Raw genomic sequence first — 12,558 nt, forward strand, 5'->3', positions numbered from 1 at the left:
GGGAAATGGGAGTGGGAACTTGCGGGGGAATGATCCGTCCCCATATTTGGGGTCCCTGGTGTCATCCCCACTATCTTGAGGCATTCTGGGGACAAATCCGGGGATTTTGGAGTAGCTGCCCTGGGATTTCAGGGATTTTTGGGGTACAAACCCCAGGATTTCAGGGATATTTGTCCTGGGGCGGGTCCTGGAGGTGCCCCCTCCCCAAATTCGGGACTTCCCAAAAGTTCTGGGGAAGTTTAGGGGGGATTTGGGGGAGCACTTGGGGGTTCCAGGTGGAGATTTGGGGATCTCTGGGGGGGATTTGGGGGTCACTGACCATGTCCTTCCCCCCAGAGCGGCCGAACCACGCCGGGGATTTGGTGTCCGGCCTTGGCCTGGCCGAGTGTGATGTGACGCTGCGGCTGGACACATGGACAATGCAGCTGGACACACGGACACTGCGTCTGGACACATGGACACTGCGGCCGGACACATGGACATGGTGATATGTGACACTGCAGCTGGACAGACAGACACTGAGGCTGGACACATGGACACTGAGGCTGGACACATGGACACTGCGGCCGGACAGCAGGGTGGACACCAGAGGGGACCAGCTGGACATTGGGATGTCCAGGATGGACCTGCTGGACATTGCTGCACCTGGGGCTGGCCCATGTCATCGGGGGGGACACTGGGGACACCCTGGGGACACCCCGGGGACACCCCGGGGACACCCTGGGGACACCAATGAGGGTCCCCTCGAGGGGACACCGGGGTGACTGAGGGGACCCCCGAGGACTCGGCTTTGAGGGATTTGGGGATTCCGGGGGGGGGGTCTCAGCCCCCCCTTTGTGCAACAAATCCCAACCCTGGAGAGACCCCGAGGTTTGGGGAGGGGGTCCCAGGCCCCTCCCCCCTCCCAGTGCTCCCAGTTCCGTTCAGATTTTTAATTTTTTTTTTTTTTTGGTTTTAATTCTGTACAAAAACCCCTCCCCCACCCCCGGGGGGGGCGCGACCCCCCCCAAAATCCCTCGTGCTGGGGGGGGAGGGGCAGTAAAGTGGTCAAAGTGCGGGGGGGGAGGGGCGGGGAGGTTTTGGGGAGGGGGAGGGGTGACGGGGGTGCCCCTCCCCCCACCCCAGTAACGCTACTGGCCTGAACTGGGAATGGTCACTGGGGAGGGGGGGAGGGGAGACCCCCGGGACCCCCTCCCCAATTTGTGCTTTGATCCAGCCCGGGGGGGCTGGGAATAAATAGGGAAGGGGGGGAGGGGGACCCGGGGGGACCCGGGAATTCGGGAATTGGGGAGGGGGGCACCAGGATGGGGATCCCGGGGCCGGTTCTGGGGGGGTTGGAGCTGATGGATCCCAGGGATGGATCCCGGTTCTGGATCCAGAACGTTCTGCAGTGTCCGGGAGCGGGTCCTGGGGCTGGATCCAGAACCTGGTGCTGGGGCTGGGAGTGGATCCCGGTTCTGGATCCAGAACCTTCTGCCGTGTCCCAGAGGAGATCCTGGTCCTGGATTCAGAGCCTGGTGCCGTGTCTGGCAGCGGATCCTGGGGCTGGATCCAGATCCCGGTTCTGGATCTAGAACCTTCTGCCGTGTCTGGGAGTGGATCCCAGCCCTGGATCCAGAGCCCGGTGCCGTGTCCAGGAGCAGATCCCGGTCCTGGATCCGGTCGCTGCTCCCCAGCCCGGGCTCCTCCGCGGCTCCCGAACATTCCCGCAGCGTTCCGCGCTCCCGCCTCGCTGCCCGGGCCGTTCCCGATGGTTCCCGGCTCCCAGTGACCGGTTCCGGATCGGTTCCGGATCGGTTCCGGATCGCCCCCGGCTCCTCCCTGGCGGTTCGGGGTCAGCCGGGGCCGTTCCCGGGCCCCGGCCCCGCTCAGATCTGGCCGTGCCGGGCCTCGTAGCGCGCCAGGATCCCGCGGAAGCGCTGGAGCTCGCGGCGCGCCGCCGCCACCTCGACGCGCAGCGCGGCGTTCTCGCGCTCCAGGAACGCCGCCCGCACCGAGATCTGGTTCTCCTTCAGCCGCCGCGCGTCCCGCGAGCGCTTGGCCGCCGCGTTGTTCCGCGAGCGCCGGCTCCAGTACTTCTCATCCTGCCGGGAGTGCCGCCACGGCCTCAGGGAGCGCCGGGGAGCCGGCCCGGAGCCGGGGGTGGGCACCGGGAATCACCCGGGGACACCGGGAATCGCCCAGGGATGAGGGATGGACACCGGGAATCAACCAGGGACACCGGGAATCACCCGGGGATGAGGGATGGACACCGGGAATCACCCGGGGACACCGGGAATCGCCCAGGGATGAGGGATGGACACCGGGAATCAACCAGGGACACCGGGAATCGCCCAGGGACACCGGGAATCACCCCAGGGACACCGGGAATCACCCAGGGACACCGGGAATCGCCCAGGGATGAGGGATGGACACTGGGAATCACCCCAGGGACACTGGGAATCACCCCAGGGATGAGGGATGGACACCAGGAATCACCCCAGGGACACCGGGAATCACCCGGGGACACCGGGAATCGCCCAGGGACACCGGGAATCACCCAGGGACACCGGGAATCGCCCAGGGATGAGGGATGGACACCGGGAATCACCCGGGGACACCGGGAATCACCCGGGAGTGAGGGATGGACACCGGGAATCACCCAGGGAATGAGGGATGGACACCGGGAATCACCCCAGGGACACCGGGAATCACCCGGGGACACCGGGAATCGCCCAGGGACACCGGGAATCACCCGGGGACACCGGGAATCGCCCAGGGACACCGGGAATCACCCGGGGACACCAGGAATCACCCCAGGGATGAGGGATGGACACCAGGAATCACCCCAGGGACACTGGGAATCGCCCAGGGACACCGGGAATCGCCCAGGGACACCGGGAATCACCCGGGGACACCGGGAATCGCCCAGGGATGAGGGATGGACACCAGGATCCACCCCCAGGATTTGGGGAGCACACAGGAATCACCCCGGGGACACCAGGATCCACCCCAGGGCTCACAGGAGCCCCCAGCACCGACCCCACAAATCCCAAACCCGCAGGTAGGAGGGGAAACCCCAAACCTGTGACTCCCCCTCCGCAAACACCCCCCCAATCACCCCCCTGAACCCCCCCAATCACCCCTGAACCCCCCCAAGCCCCCTCCCCCGGGCGGGCGGGGGTCGCACCTTCTGCTCCTCGGGCACGTGCACCTTGCGGGCCTTGCGGGCGATGGGCTGCGGCCGCAGCTCCTCCTGCGAGAAGCGGAGCCGCCGGGGGTCGAACGGGCCCCCCCCGGGCGCCGCCGCCTCCGCCTCGGCCGCCGCCTCCGGGAGCGCCCGGGGGGGCCCCGCGGCTGCGGGGGGAGCGCCGGCATCAGCGCCTCCTGTCGCGACATGGGCGGAGCCCGGCGCGATATGGGGGGGGGCGGATCGCGATAGACCCCCCCCCTCCGTTTGCACGTGAAGGGGGCGGGGCTTAAATGGGCGGGGCAGAGCGGGATGGCCCAACCCCCTCCTCCCCCCCGAGGGGTCCCGTGTCCCCCCCCCCACCTTTCCCTGAGCCCCTCCCCCAATTATCCCCCCTCCCCAATTCCCGGTGTCCCGCACGCACCGGGCGGCCTCTCGGGGGCGGGGGGCTCGGGGGGGCTGGGGGGCAGCCCGTGCTCCCGCAGGAACTCGTCCAGGTCCACGTACTCCAGCTCGCCCCCCCCGGCCGCCATCGGGGGCGGGGGCGGCCCCGGCCGCTCCCACGGGGGGGGCGCCACCCCCAGGAAGCCCCCGCGGCTCCCGCCGGGCTCGTCCATCCCTGGGGGGGCACGGGGGGGGTCACGGGAAACCCCCCGGAACTCCCCCCCCCAACCCGGGAAATCCCAAATGGCCCCAAATCCCCCCCCCCCCTCAAAAAAAACCTCAAAATGCCCCAAATTCCCCCGGACCCTCCCCAGGGGTCCCGGACCCCTCCCGGATTTTGGGGTGTCCCCGTCCCCCCCCTCCCAAATTCGCGCTGGGCCCCGGCACGTGACCCCCCCACGTGACGGCGCCACACGCGTGGGGGACACGGGACACGCGTGGGGAGGGGGGGGACACGCGCGCGCACGTGCCGCGGTCACGTGGGGGGATCCCCCGCCCCCACGTGCGGTTTCACCTCGGGTGAACCCCCCCCCCCTCCCGGAGCGGGGGAGGGGACACCGGGCACCGGGAACGGGGAGGGCAGCGGGACCGGACACCGGGACCGGACACCGGGAGCGGCTCAGCGGCCCCGCTCCCCCCGCCCCGCCCCCCGTTCCCGGGCACCCTCCCGCTCCTGTCACCCCCGCTCCGCTCCCGGTGTCCCCCTGCCCCGGTGTCCCCCCCCTGTCCCCCCGCTCCCGCTGTCCCCCCCGCTCCCGGTGTCCCCCCCCTGTCCCCCCGCTCCCGGTGTCCCCCCGCCCCGGTGTCCCCCCCTGTCCCCACCTGCTCCCGGGCGGGTCCCGGTGTCCCCCCGCTCCCGCTGTCCCCCGCCCGTCCCGGTGTCCCGGTCCCCACCTGCTCCCGGGTGGGTCCCGGTGCCCTCGGCCCGAGCCCCGCGGGGGGCGCTGTGCCCGTGAGGGGGCGTGTCCTGCTCTGGCCCCGCCTCTCTTTACCGCCGGCCAATCCCCGCCTGAGCTCTGCGATAGCCACGCCCTGCCGGCCGCAAACCGCGCCCTCTCCGCGCACGCTGCGCGCTTCTGATTGGTCGGGACCGCCCCAAGCCGCGCCCCCGCAGCGAGTGAAGCCCCGCCCCCGCGCGGAGGGAGCAAAGCTCCGCCCCGCCCGCGCGGCCCCGCCCCCGGAGCCACGCGCAGCCAATGGGAACGCGGAGGGCGCGGCCGCGGTCAGGCGGCGCGGCCATGCGGGGGGCGTGGCCTGACCTACATTGGGCCAATGGGGAGGCGCGCGGCGGGCGGGGCCTGACCCAGTTTTGGCCAATGGGGTGCGGCCAAAGCCGGAGGGGCCGCGAGCACGTGGGGCCGCACGTGCCGGAGCTCTTAAAGGCGCCGCGCCGGGAATTGGGGGCTGGGGGCACGCAAGGGAACCCCCCTCGGTCCTGTAGGATTCCCCCGCAGCCCCGGTGACGTCACAGGCCCCGTCCCTTCCACAGAAAGCCCCTCGGGGGTGCCCCAGGGGCGTGGCCAGGCCCGGCCCCGCGTCTCTGATTGGCCAGGAGTTCTCCCCCTTCTCCCCCCCTCTCTCGGGGGAGAGAAGCGCGCCGAGGCCCCGGCCGCCATCTTTGCTGAGGGCAGCTGCCGCCATCTTGTCTCGCGCCGCCATCTTGGCGGGGAGGCGGCGGCGCCGCCATCTTTAGTGTGGGCAAACTCCCCTCCCCCCCTCCCCGCGGGGCCGTTCGGGGGTCCCGGGGCTCGCCCGGTGGGGCGGGGCGGGGAGGGGCTCCCGCCGGTCCCGGCAGCGCCTCCGGAGCCGCCGCCAAGGGAGCGGGGGGGGGGGGCGGGGAGAGGCCGGGCCTCCCTCACGTGAGCGCCGCTTCCGCTTCCGGCGGGGGCGGCGCGTCCGGCCCGGCCCGGCCCGGCCGAGCGGGGTTCGGGACCCCCGGGCCCCCCCAGGTGAGTGAGCGCCCCCTCCCCCCGGGCCCGCCCCGGAGCCCAGGGACCCCCGGCACCCCCCCGGCCATGGAGGCGAACGTGAGCGACGAGAGCGGGCACTTCCCGGCCTACCCCTTCGATTTCCTGGACTTCCTGACGCACCAGCGCCCGGAGCCGCCCGAGCCCTTCGAGCCCCCGGCCAAAGCGCTGCCGCTGCCCCCGGGGCCCTTCGAGTACCCCCCGCCCGCCGCCGCGCCCCCCTTCGACCGCGGGCCCCTCCCCAAGCACAAAGCCGAGCCCCCCGCGCTTCCCCCTTCCTCCTCCTCCTCCTCCTCCCCGCACCCCAAAAAGCCCGAGGGGTCCCTGGGGGGGGCTCCGTTGGCGGCCCCGCCGCTGCCGCCCCCCCCGCAGCCGCTGCTGGAGGCGGGGGCCGCTTTCCCCGCTCCGCAGTGGGGCATCGTGGACCTGTCGGGCCACCAGCACCTGCTGGGCGGGCTGAAGCGGGCCCCGGAGCCCCGCGAGGAGCGGAGCTACTTCAGGCGCCTCAAGTACCTGGTGGAGCGGCGCTTCCCGTGCGCCGCCTGCCCCAAGGCGTTCCGCCAGGCCTCGCACCTGGTGCAGCACATGCAGGTGCACGGCGGCCCCGCCGAGCCCCGGCCCTACGAGTGCCGCACCTGCGGCCGCGCCTACAGCCACGGCTCCAGCCTGCTGCGGCACCGCCGCTGCCACCGCGCCGCCGACAGCGAGCCGGCACCGGCAGCGGGAGCGCTCCCGGCACCGGCACCGGCACCGGCCCCGGGAGCGCTCCCTGCCCCCGCACCGGCCCCGGGAGCGCTCCCTGCCCCCGCACCGGCACCGGCCCCGGGAGCGCTCCCGGCACCGGCACCGGCCCCGAGCCGCCCCGGGGCTCCCGCCGTGCCCAACGGGCTCAGCGCCGGCCCCGCCGCCCTGCCCGCGGCTTTGGCCCTGGCGGTGAATGCGGCGCCCGGAGCGGTCAGCGCGGTGCTCGGAGGGGTCAGCGGGGTGACCGGAGGGGTCAGTACGGTGGCCGGAGGGGTCAGCGGGGTCAGTGCGGTGACCGGAGGGGTCAGCGGGGTCAGTACGGTGGCCGGAGGGGTCAGTGCAGTGACCGGAGGGGTCAGCTCGGTGGCCGGAGGGGTCAGTGGGGTCAGTGCAGTGGCCGGAGGGGTCAGCTCGGTGGCCGGAGGGGTCAGTGCAGTGGCCGGAGGGGTCAGCGGGGTGCTCAGCGTTAACGCGGTCACCAACGTCGCGCCCGGCGGGGCCAGCCCGGTGCCCGGCAGGGTCAGCGCCGTGCGCGGCTCCGGTGCGGCTCCCGGCGGGGTCGGTGCGGCTCCCGGTGCAGTCGGTGCCGGGCACTGCGCGGTCTCTGCGGCTCCCGGCGCGGTCGGTCCGGCTCCCGGCGCGGTCTCTGCGGCTCCGGCCGGGACGGGCGCGGCCCCCTCGGTCACCGCCGTGCCCAACGGCGTGGGCGCTCTGTCCGGCGGGGTGAACCTGGTGGCGCCGGCCGTGACGGTGGCCGTGCCCAACGGGGTGATCCCGGTGCCCAGCGGGGTGATCCTGGCTCCGGGCGGGGTGCCGCTGGCTCCCGTGGGGGTGCCGCTGGCGCCGGGCGCGGCGGGCGCCGAGGGCCCGTTCAGCTGCCCGCTGTGCTGGAAGGTGTTCAAGAAGCCGAGCCACCTGGCGCAGCACCAGATCATCCACACGGGCGAGAAGCCCTTCACCTGCGCCGCCTGCGGCCGCGCCTTCAACCGCCGCGAGAGCCTCACCCGCCACGTCAAGACGCACGCGGGGCCGCGGCGGGTGCCGTGCCCGGTGTGCGGGAAGGAGTTCCGCGACCCGGCCTACCTGCTCCGCCACCAGGTGAGCCACGGCGCGCCGCGCCCCGCGCACCGCTGCGACATCTGCGGCAAAGCCTACGCCGCCCCGCAGAGCCTGCTGCGCCACCGCCGCGCCCACGCCGGCGACACCGCCGCCGCCGGTGCCACCGCCGGTGCCACCGCCGCCGCCGCCGCCAGGAGCGTCCCGGGAGCCGCCGGGCGCAGCTTCGGGTGCGGGGTGTGCGGGCGCGCCTTCGGGCGGCGGGAGACGCTGCGGCGGCACGAGCGCATCCACACCGGGGAGAAGCCGCACGAGTGCGGCGTGTGCGGGAAGCGCTTCCGCGAGTCCTTCCACCTGCGCAAGCACCGCGTGGTGCACACGCGGGAGCGGCCCTACCGCTGCGAGCTCTGCGGAAAGACCTTCGGCTACCCGCAGAGCCTGACGCGGCACCGGCAGGTGCACCGCCCGCCCGCCGGGCCCGCCGAGCCCGCCGCGCCCGCGCTGGGCTGCGGCTCCTGCGGGCAGCGCTTCCCCGAGCTGCTGCGGGCCCCGCCGGGCCCCGCCGAGCGCCCGCACGGCTGCGGCTCCTGCGGGCAGGTCTTCGGCTTCCTGGAGAACCTGGTGTGGCACCGCCTGGTGCACCCGGCCGCGCCCGAGCGGGCCGTGCCCGCCGCGCCCGGGGAGGCGGCGGCGCCGCCCGAGGAGCCGCCGGCGGCGCCCAGCGCCGAGCGCTTCACCTGCGGCACCTGCGGGCAAAGCTTCAAGCGCTTCCTGGCGCTGGTCACCCACAAGTACGTGCACCTGGCCCGGGCGCGGCCCCCGGCCTGCGGCGCCTGCGGGCAGCGCTGCTCCGGGGCCTACGAGCTGCTGCTGCACCGGCGGCGGCACCTGCGGCAGCGCCCGTCGCTCTGCGGCGCCTGCGGCCGGCGCTTCTGGGCGGCCGCGCTGCTGCGGCGGCACCGGCGCTGCTGCCCCGCCCGGCGCCGCCCGTTCCGCTGCCGGACCTGCGGCCGCGCCTTCCTGCGGGCCTGGGCGCTGCGGCAGCACCGGGCCGGCCACGCCGGGGAGCGCCCGCTGCGCTGCCCGCTGTGCGCCAAGCGCTGCGCCGGCACCGCCGGCCTGGCCGAGCACCAGCGGCGGCACCGCCCGGGCCGCCCGCGCCGCTGCCGCACCTGCGGCCAGACCTTCCGCTTCCGCTCCAACCTCCTGGAGCACCGGCGCGGCCACCTGGGCGAGGACGTGTACCGCTGCGAGCGCTGCGGGAAGAGCTTCTTCTACCTGGGCTCCATCGCGCGGCACCTGCGGCAGCACGAGCGGAGCCGCCGCCGCCGCCGCCGCCGCTGCCCCCGCTGCCGCCGCCGCTTCGCCCGCCCCGCGCTGCTGCGGCGGCACCTGGCCGGGAGCGGCTGCACCGGGAGCGGCTGCACCGGGAGCGGCTGCACCGGGGCGGCGGCGGCGGCCGGAGCGGGGCCCTGAGGAACCGCAGATGGAGGGGCGCTCGGACACACGGACACGGGGACAGACGGAGGCTCGGACAGACGGACGCGCGGACCGATGGACGTTCGGACACTCGGACCCCCCCGGGGGTGACCCCCGAGCTCTGCGGGTGCGCTCGCGGCCCCTCCCCCAGCCCCAGGGGGGTCCCGGGGGGAGGGGCGGGGTGGGGGAGGGGCCGCGGTCGCGCTGTACGGAAGGAGGCGGAATAAACCGGGATGGACCGGGATAAACGGGAACGGGCCGGGATGGACCGGAAAGGACCGGGATAAACGGGAACGGGCCGGGATGGACCGGGATAAACGGGAACGGGCCGGGATGGACCGGAAAGGACCGGGATAAACGGGAACGGGCCGGGATGGACCGGGATAAACGGGAACGGGCCGGGATGGACCGGGATAAACCGGAACGGGCCGGGATGGACCGGAAAGGACCGGGATAAACGGGATAAACGGGAACGGGCCGGGATGGACCGGGATAAACGGAAACGGGCCGGGATGGACCGGAAAGGACCGGGATGGACCGGGATAAACCGGGATGATCTGGAACGGACAGGGATTACCCGGGATAAACCAGAACTGGCCGGGATAAATCGTGATAAACCGGACCGTACCGGGATAGACCGGGATGAACCGGAACCGACCGGGATGAACCGGAACGTACCGGGACGAACCGGGATGAACCGGGATGAACCGGGCTAAGCCGCAGCAAGCGGGGCTCTGGGGTCGGGTCAGGCTCAGTCCCCGCTCAGGGGGTGAGGGGGGGCCGGGGGTCATTGGGTCACTCCCAAGGGTCATTTTGGGGTCACTCGGGGCTCTTGGCCCGGGTGGGGGAGGGGTGTCACTGGGGGGGGGGAGGGGGTGGTGTCCCCTGTTGCCCCTCCCCCACCGCGGGACACCACGAGAGAAACGGAAAAAACCCAAAACCCCGGATTTTTAATAATTAAACAAAAAAAAAAATCAGCGCCGAGGTGGGAGCGGCCCCGGGACACGGCGAGGGTGGCACCGGCCCCGCGTGTCCCCAGCCCCGGGGCCACCGGCCCTCCTCACCCCGGCTGGCCCCGGCCGGCGGCCGGACCCGTGCTGGCCCCGGCCGGGGCTCAGGACACGTCCCCGGGGCTCAGGACACGTTCCCGGTGCTGTCCCCAGGCTCGGGCCGTGTCCCCGGTGCTGTTCCCGTGCTCAGGACACGCTCCCGGTGCTGTCCCCGTGCTCAGGACACGTCCCCGGTGCTGTCCCCGTGCTCAGGACACGCTCTCGGTGCCGTCCCGGGGCTCAGGACACGTCCCCGGTGCCGTCCCGGGGCTCGGGCCGTGTCCCCGCTGCTGTCCCCGCTCCCGCCCCCCGCTGCTGTCCCTCCCGGTCCGGTGCGTGTCCCGGTGCCGCCGCAGGTGCGGGGCTCCCGGTGCTCCCGGTGCGTGTCCCGGTGCTCCCGGTGCGTGTCCCGGTGCTCCCGGGGCTCCCGGTGCTCCCGGTGGCGCTGCAGGTGCCGCCGCAGGTGCGAGGCTCTCTTGAAGGCGCTCCCGGTGCGTGTCCCGGTGCTCCCGGTGCGTGTCCCGGTGCTCCCGGTGCGTGTCCCGGTGCTCCCGGTGCTCCCGGGGCTCCCGGTGGCGCTGCAGGTGCCGCCGCAGGTGCGAGGCTCTCTTGAAGGCGCTCCCGGTGCTCCCGGTGTGTGTCCCGGGGCTCCCGGTGGCGCTGCAGGTGCCGCCGCAGGTGCGAGGCTCTCTTGAAGGCGCTCCCGGTGCTCCCGGGGCTCCCGGTGCTCCCGGTGGCGCTGCAGGTGCCGCCGCAGGTGCGAGGCTCTCTTGAAGGCGCTCCCGCAGCGCGGGCAGCCGTGCGGTTTGTGCGGGGAGTGCGCGATGCTGTGGCGCCGCAGGTACGACAGGTACGGGAAGCGCCGCCCGCACTCGGGGCACGCCAGGCGCGCCCGGGGGCGCTCCCCGGGGCTCCCGCCGCCGTCCCCGGCCAGCAGCACCGAGAACGGCCGGCCCTGGCTGTCGATCAGCAGGAAGAGACCCCCGCCCGCGGGGGGAGGGGCGGCGCCGGGCGGGGGAGGGGGCGGCGGGCGGGGGGAGGGGCGGGGGGCGGCGTCCGGGGGGCTGCGGAGAGAGAAAGGGGGGGTTAGGGGGGATTTGGGGGGGTTTGGGTGGATTTGGGGGGGTTTGGAGGGGTTGGGGGGGGATTTGGGGGGGTTTGGAGGGGTTGGGGGGGGATTTGGGGGGGTTTGGAGGGGTTAGGGGGGGATTTGGGGGGGTTTGGAGGGGTTAGGGGGGGATTTGGGGGGGTTAGGGAGTTTGGGGGGGGTTCGGGGGGTTTCAGTCACATTTGGGGGTCCCAGTGGGGATTTGGGGGGGGTTCGCGGGGATTTGGGGGAGATTTGGGTGGGTTGGGGGGGGTTTGGGGCGGTCGGGGGGGATTTCGGGGGGTTGGGGGGGTTTGAGGGGATTTGGGGGGGTTAGGGGAGTTTGGGGGGGGATTGGGGGGGTTTGGGGAGACCCCCGAGGCTGGCGGGAATGGGGGGAGGGGATTCCCGGGAATGGGGGGAGGGGATTCCCGGGAATGGGGGGAGGGGTCCGGGGGGGTTTTGGGGATCCCAGGGGTGAGGGCGGATTTTTGGGAAGGGAAAAGGGGGGAGGGGAGAAATGTCCCGGGGGTGTCCCCGCCTCCCCCTCCCCTCCCCCGGTACCTCCCGGTGCCTCCCCCTCCCCTCCCCCGGTACCTCCCGCTGTCTCCGCCGCCCGGGTCCCCCTTCGGGCCCTTCATGGGCCCCGCTGCGCTCGCGCCGCCGCCGGGGGGGCTCCGCCGGCGGGGGGGGGCGCGGGGGGGGGAGGGGCTCCGCTCCGGGGTCCCGGAGGGGGGGGGGAGGGGCGGGGAGGGGGGGCTCGGGCCGAGCCGGTGTCGCAGCGTGTGGGGTCCGGCTGGAAACAACGCGCGCGCGTCCGTTCCTACCCCCCCGACACCGCCGGGACCCCCTCCCCAAATCCGGGACCCCCTCCCCACATCGGGGATCCACTCCCCAAATCGGGGACCCCTCCCCAAAATCCGGGAGCACCCCCAGGCAGCGGCGATCGGGGGGGGAGGGGCTGGTCCCTGTTTTTGGGGAGGGGTCTCCGGGATTGGGGGGCCCCGGTGTCCCGAACACCCCCTGAGACCCCCGGAGTTCCCCCATTTTCCCCAGTTTTCCCAGTTTTTCCCCCATTTTCCCCGTTTTTCCGCACTTCGGGCCGCTCCTTCGGGGTCCCCCGCGCCCCCAAATCCCCAATTTTCCCATTTTCCCATTTTCCCGTTTATTTCCCTCACTCCGGGGATCCCCAACATCAGCCCGGGAACACCCGGGAGTCCCAGATCCGCCCCCAGATCCCCTCCCGGCCCCCCGGGCTCACTCCGGGGGTCCCCGGGGGGAATTTTGAGGGAAAAACCGGGAAAAACCTCCCCAAAAAAGAGGCGAAAAGCGGCGAATAAACGGCGGCAAATCCCGCGAGATTTGGGCACCGCGCGAGAGTTGGCGGGGGCCGCCAGGGGGCGCCATCGCGGCCGCGGCTTCCCGCCAAAAGCGGCCCTGAGGGGAAAGGGGCGGGGCCAAACCGGAGCGGGCGGGGCCAACCGGGCTCGGTGTTACCGGCGGCGGCCGCCGGAAGTTGAGCGGGCTGGAAGTGACGTGGGGGACCGGGGGGGGGGGAAATCC

The 12,558-nt window shown here is 73.1% G+C and overlaps 2 protein-coding genes across 2 annotated transcripts; one reads left to right on the forward strand and one right to left on the reverse strand.

The window, feature by feature from the left end:
- Window positions 1-917: 917 nt before the first annotated feature.
- Window positions 918-4,588, reverse strand: DBP (D-box binding PAR bZIP transcription factor). Its single transcript, XM_086871530.1, has 4 exons — window positions 4,508-4,588; window positions 3,594-3,788; window positions 3,170-3,336; window positions 918-2,084 (listed from the first exon to the last, which is right to left on the reverse strand). Exons 2-4 carry the CDS (start codon window positions 3,784-3,786, stop codon window positions 1,869-1,871), a joined length of 576 nt encoding a protein of 191 aa, XP_086727656.1. The 5' UTR covers window positions 3,787-3,788; window positions 4,508-4,588; the 3' UTR covers window positions 918-1,868.
- ZNF865 (zinc finger protein 865) lies at window positions 4,449-9,001 on the forward strand. The gene has a single exon (XM_086871527.1). The coding sequence runs from the start codon at window positions 5,629-5,631 to the stop codon at window positions 8,854-8,856; it is 3,228 nt and encodes a 1,075-aa protein (XP_086727653.1). The 5' UTR covers window positions 4,449-5,628; the 3' UTR covers window positions 8,857-9,001.
- The last annotated feature ends 3,557 nt before the right edge of the window (window positions 9,002-12,558 follow it).

This window comes from Cyanistes caeruleus, chromosome 36 (assembly GCF_971803275.1).
Source record: "Cyanistes caeruleus chromosome 36, bCyaCae1.hap1.1, whole genome shotgun sequence".
NCBI classification, from domain to species: domain Eukaryota; kingdom Metazoa; phylum Chordata; class Aves; order Passeriformes; family Paridae; genus Cyanistes; species Cyanistes caeruleus.

What these genes read in the sequence shown, in the direction of transcription:
- DBP (XM_086871530.1), bottom strand. Translation starts at nt 3,786, where the DNA reads ATGGACGAGCCCGGCGGGAGCCGCGGGGGCTTCCTGGGGGTGGCGCCC. An exon ending in CGCCCCCGAGAGGCCGCCCG is followed by an intron (nt 3,337 to 3,593) that starts GTGCGTGCGGGA and finishes CTCCCCCCGCAG; the next exon opens with CCGCGGGGCCCCCCCGGGCG. An exon ending in ACGTGCCCGAGGAGCAGAAG is followed by an intron (nt 2,085 to 3,169) that starts GTGCGACCCCCG and finishes CACTCCCGGCAG; the next exon opens with GATGAGAAGTACTGGAGCCG.
- ZNF865 (XM_086871527.1), top strand. Translation starts at nt 5,629, where the DNA reads ATGGAGGCGAACGTGAGCGACGAGAGCGGGCACTTCCCGGCCTACCCC.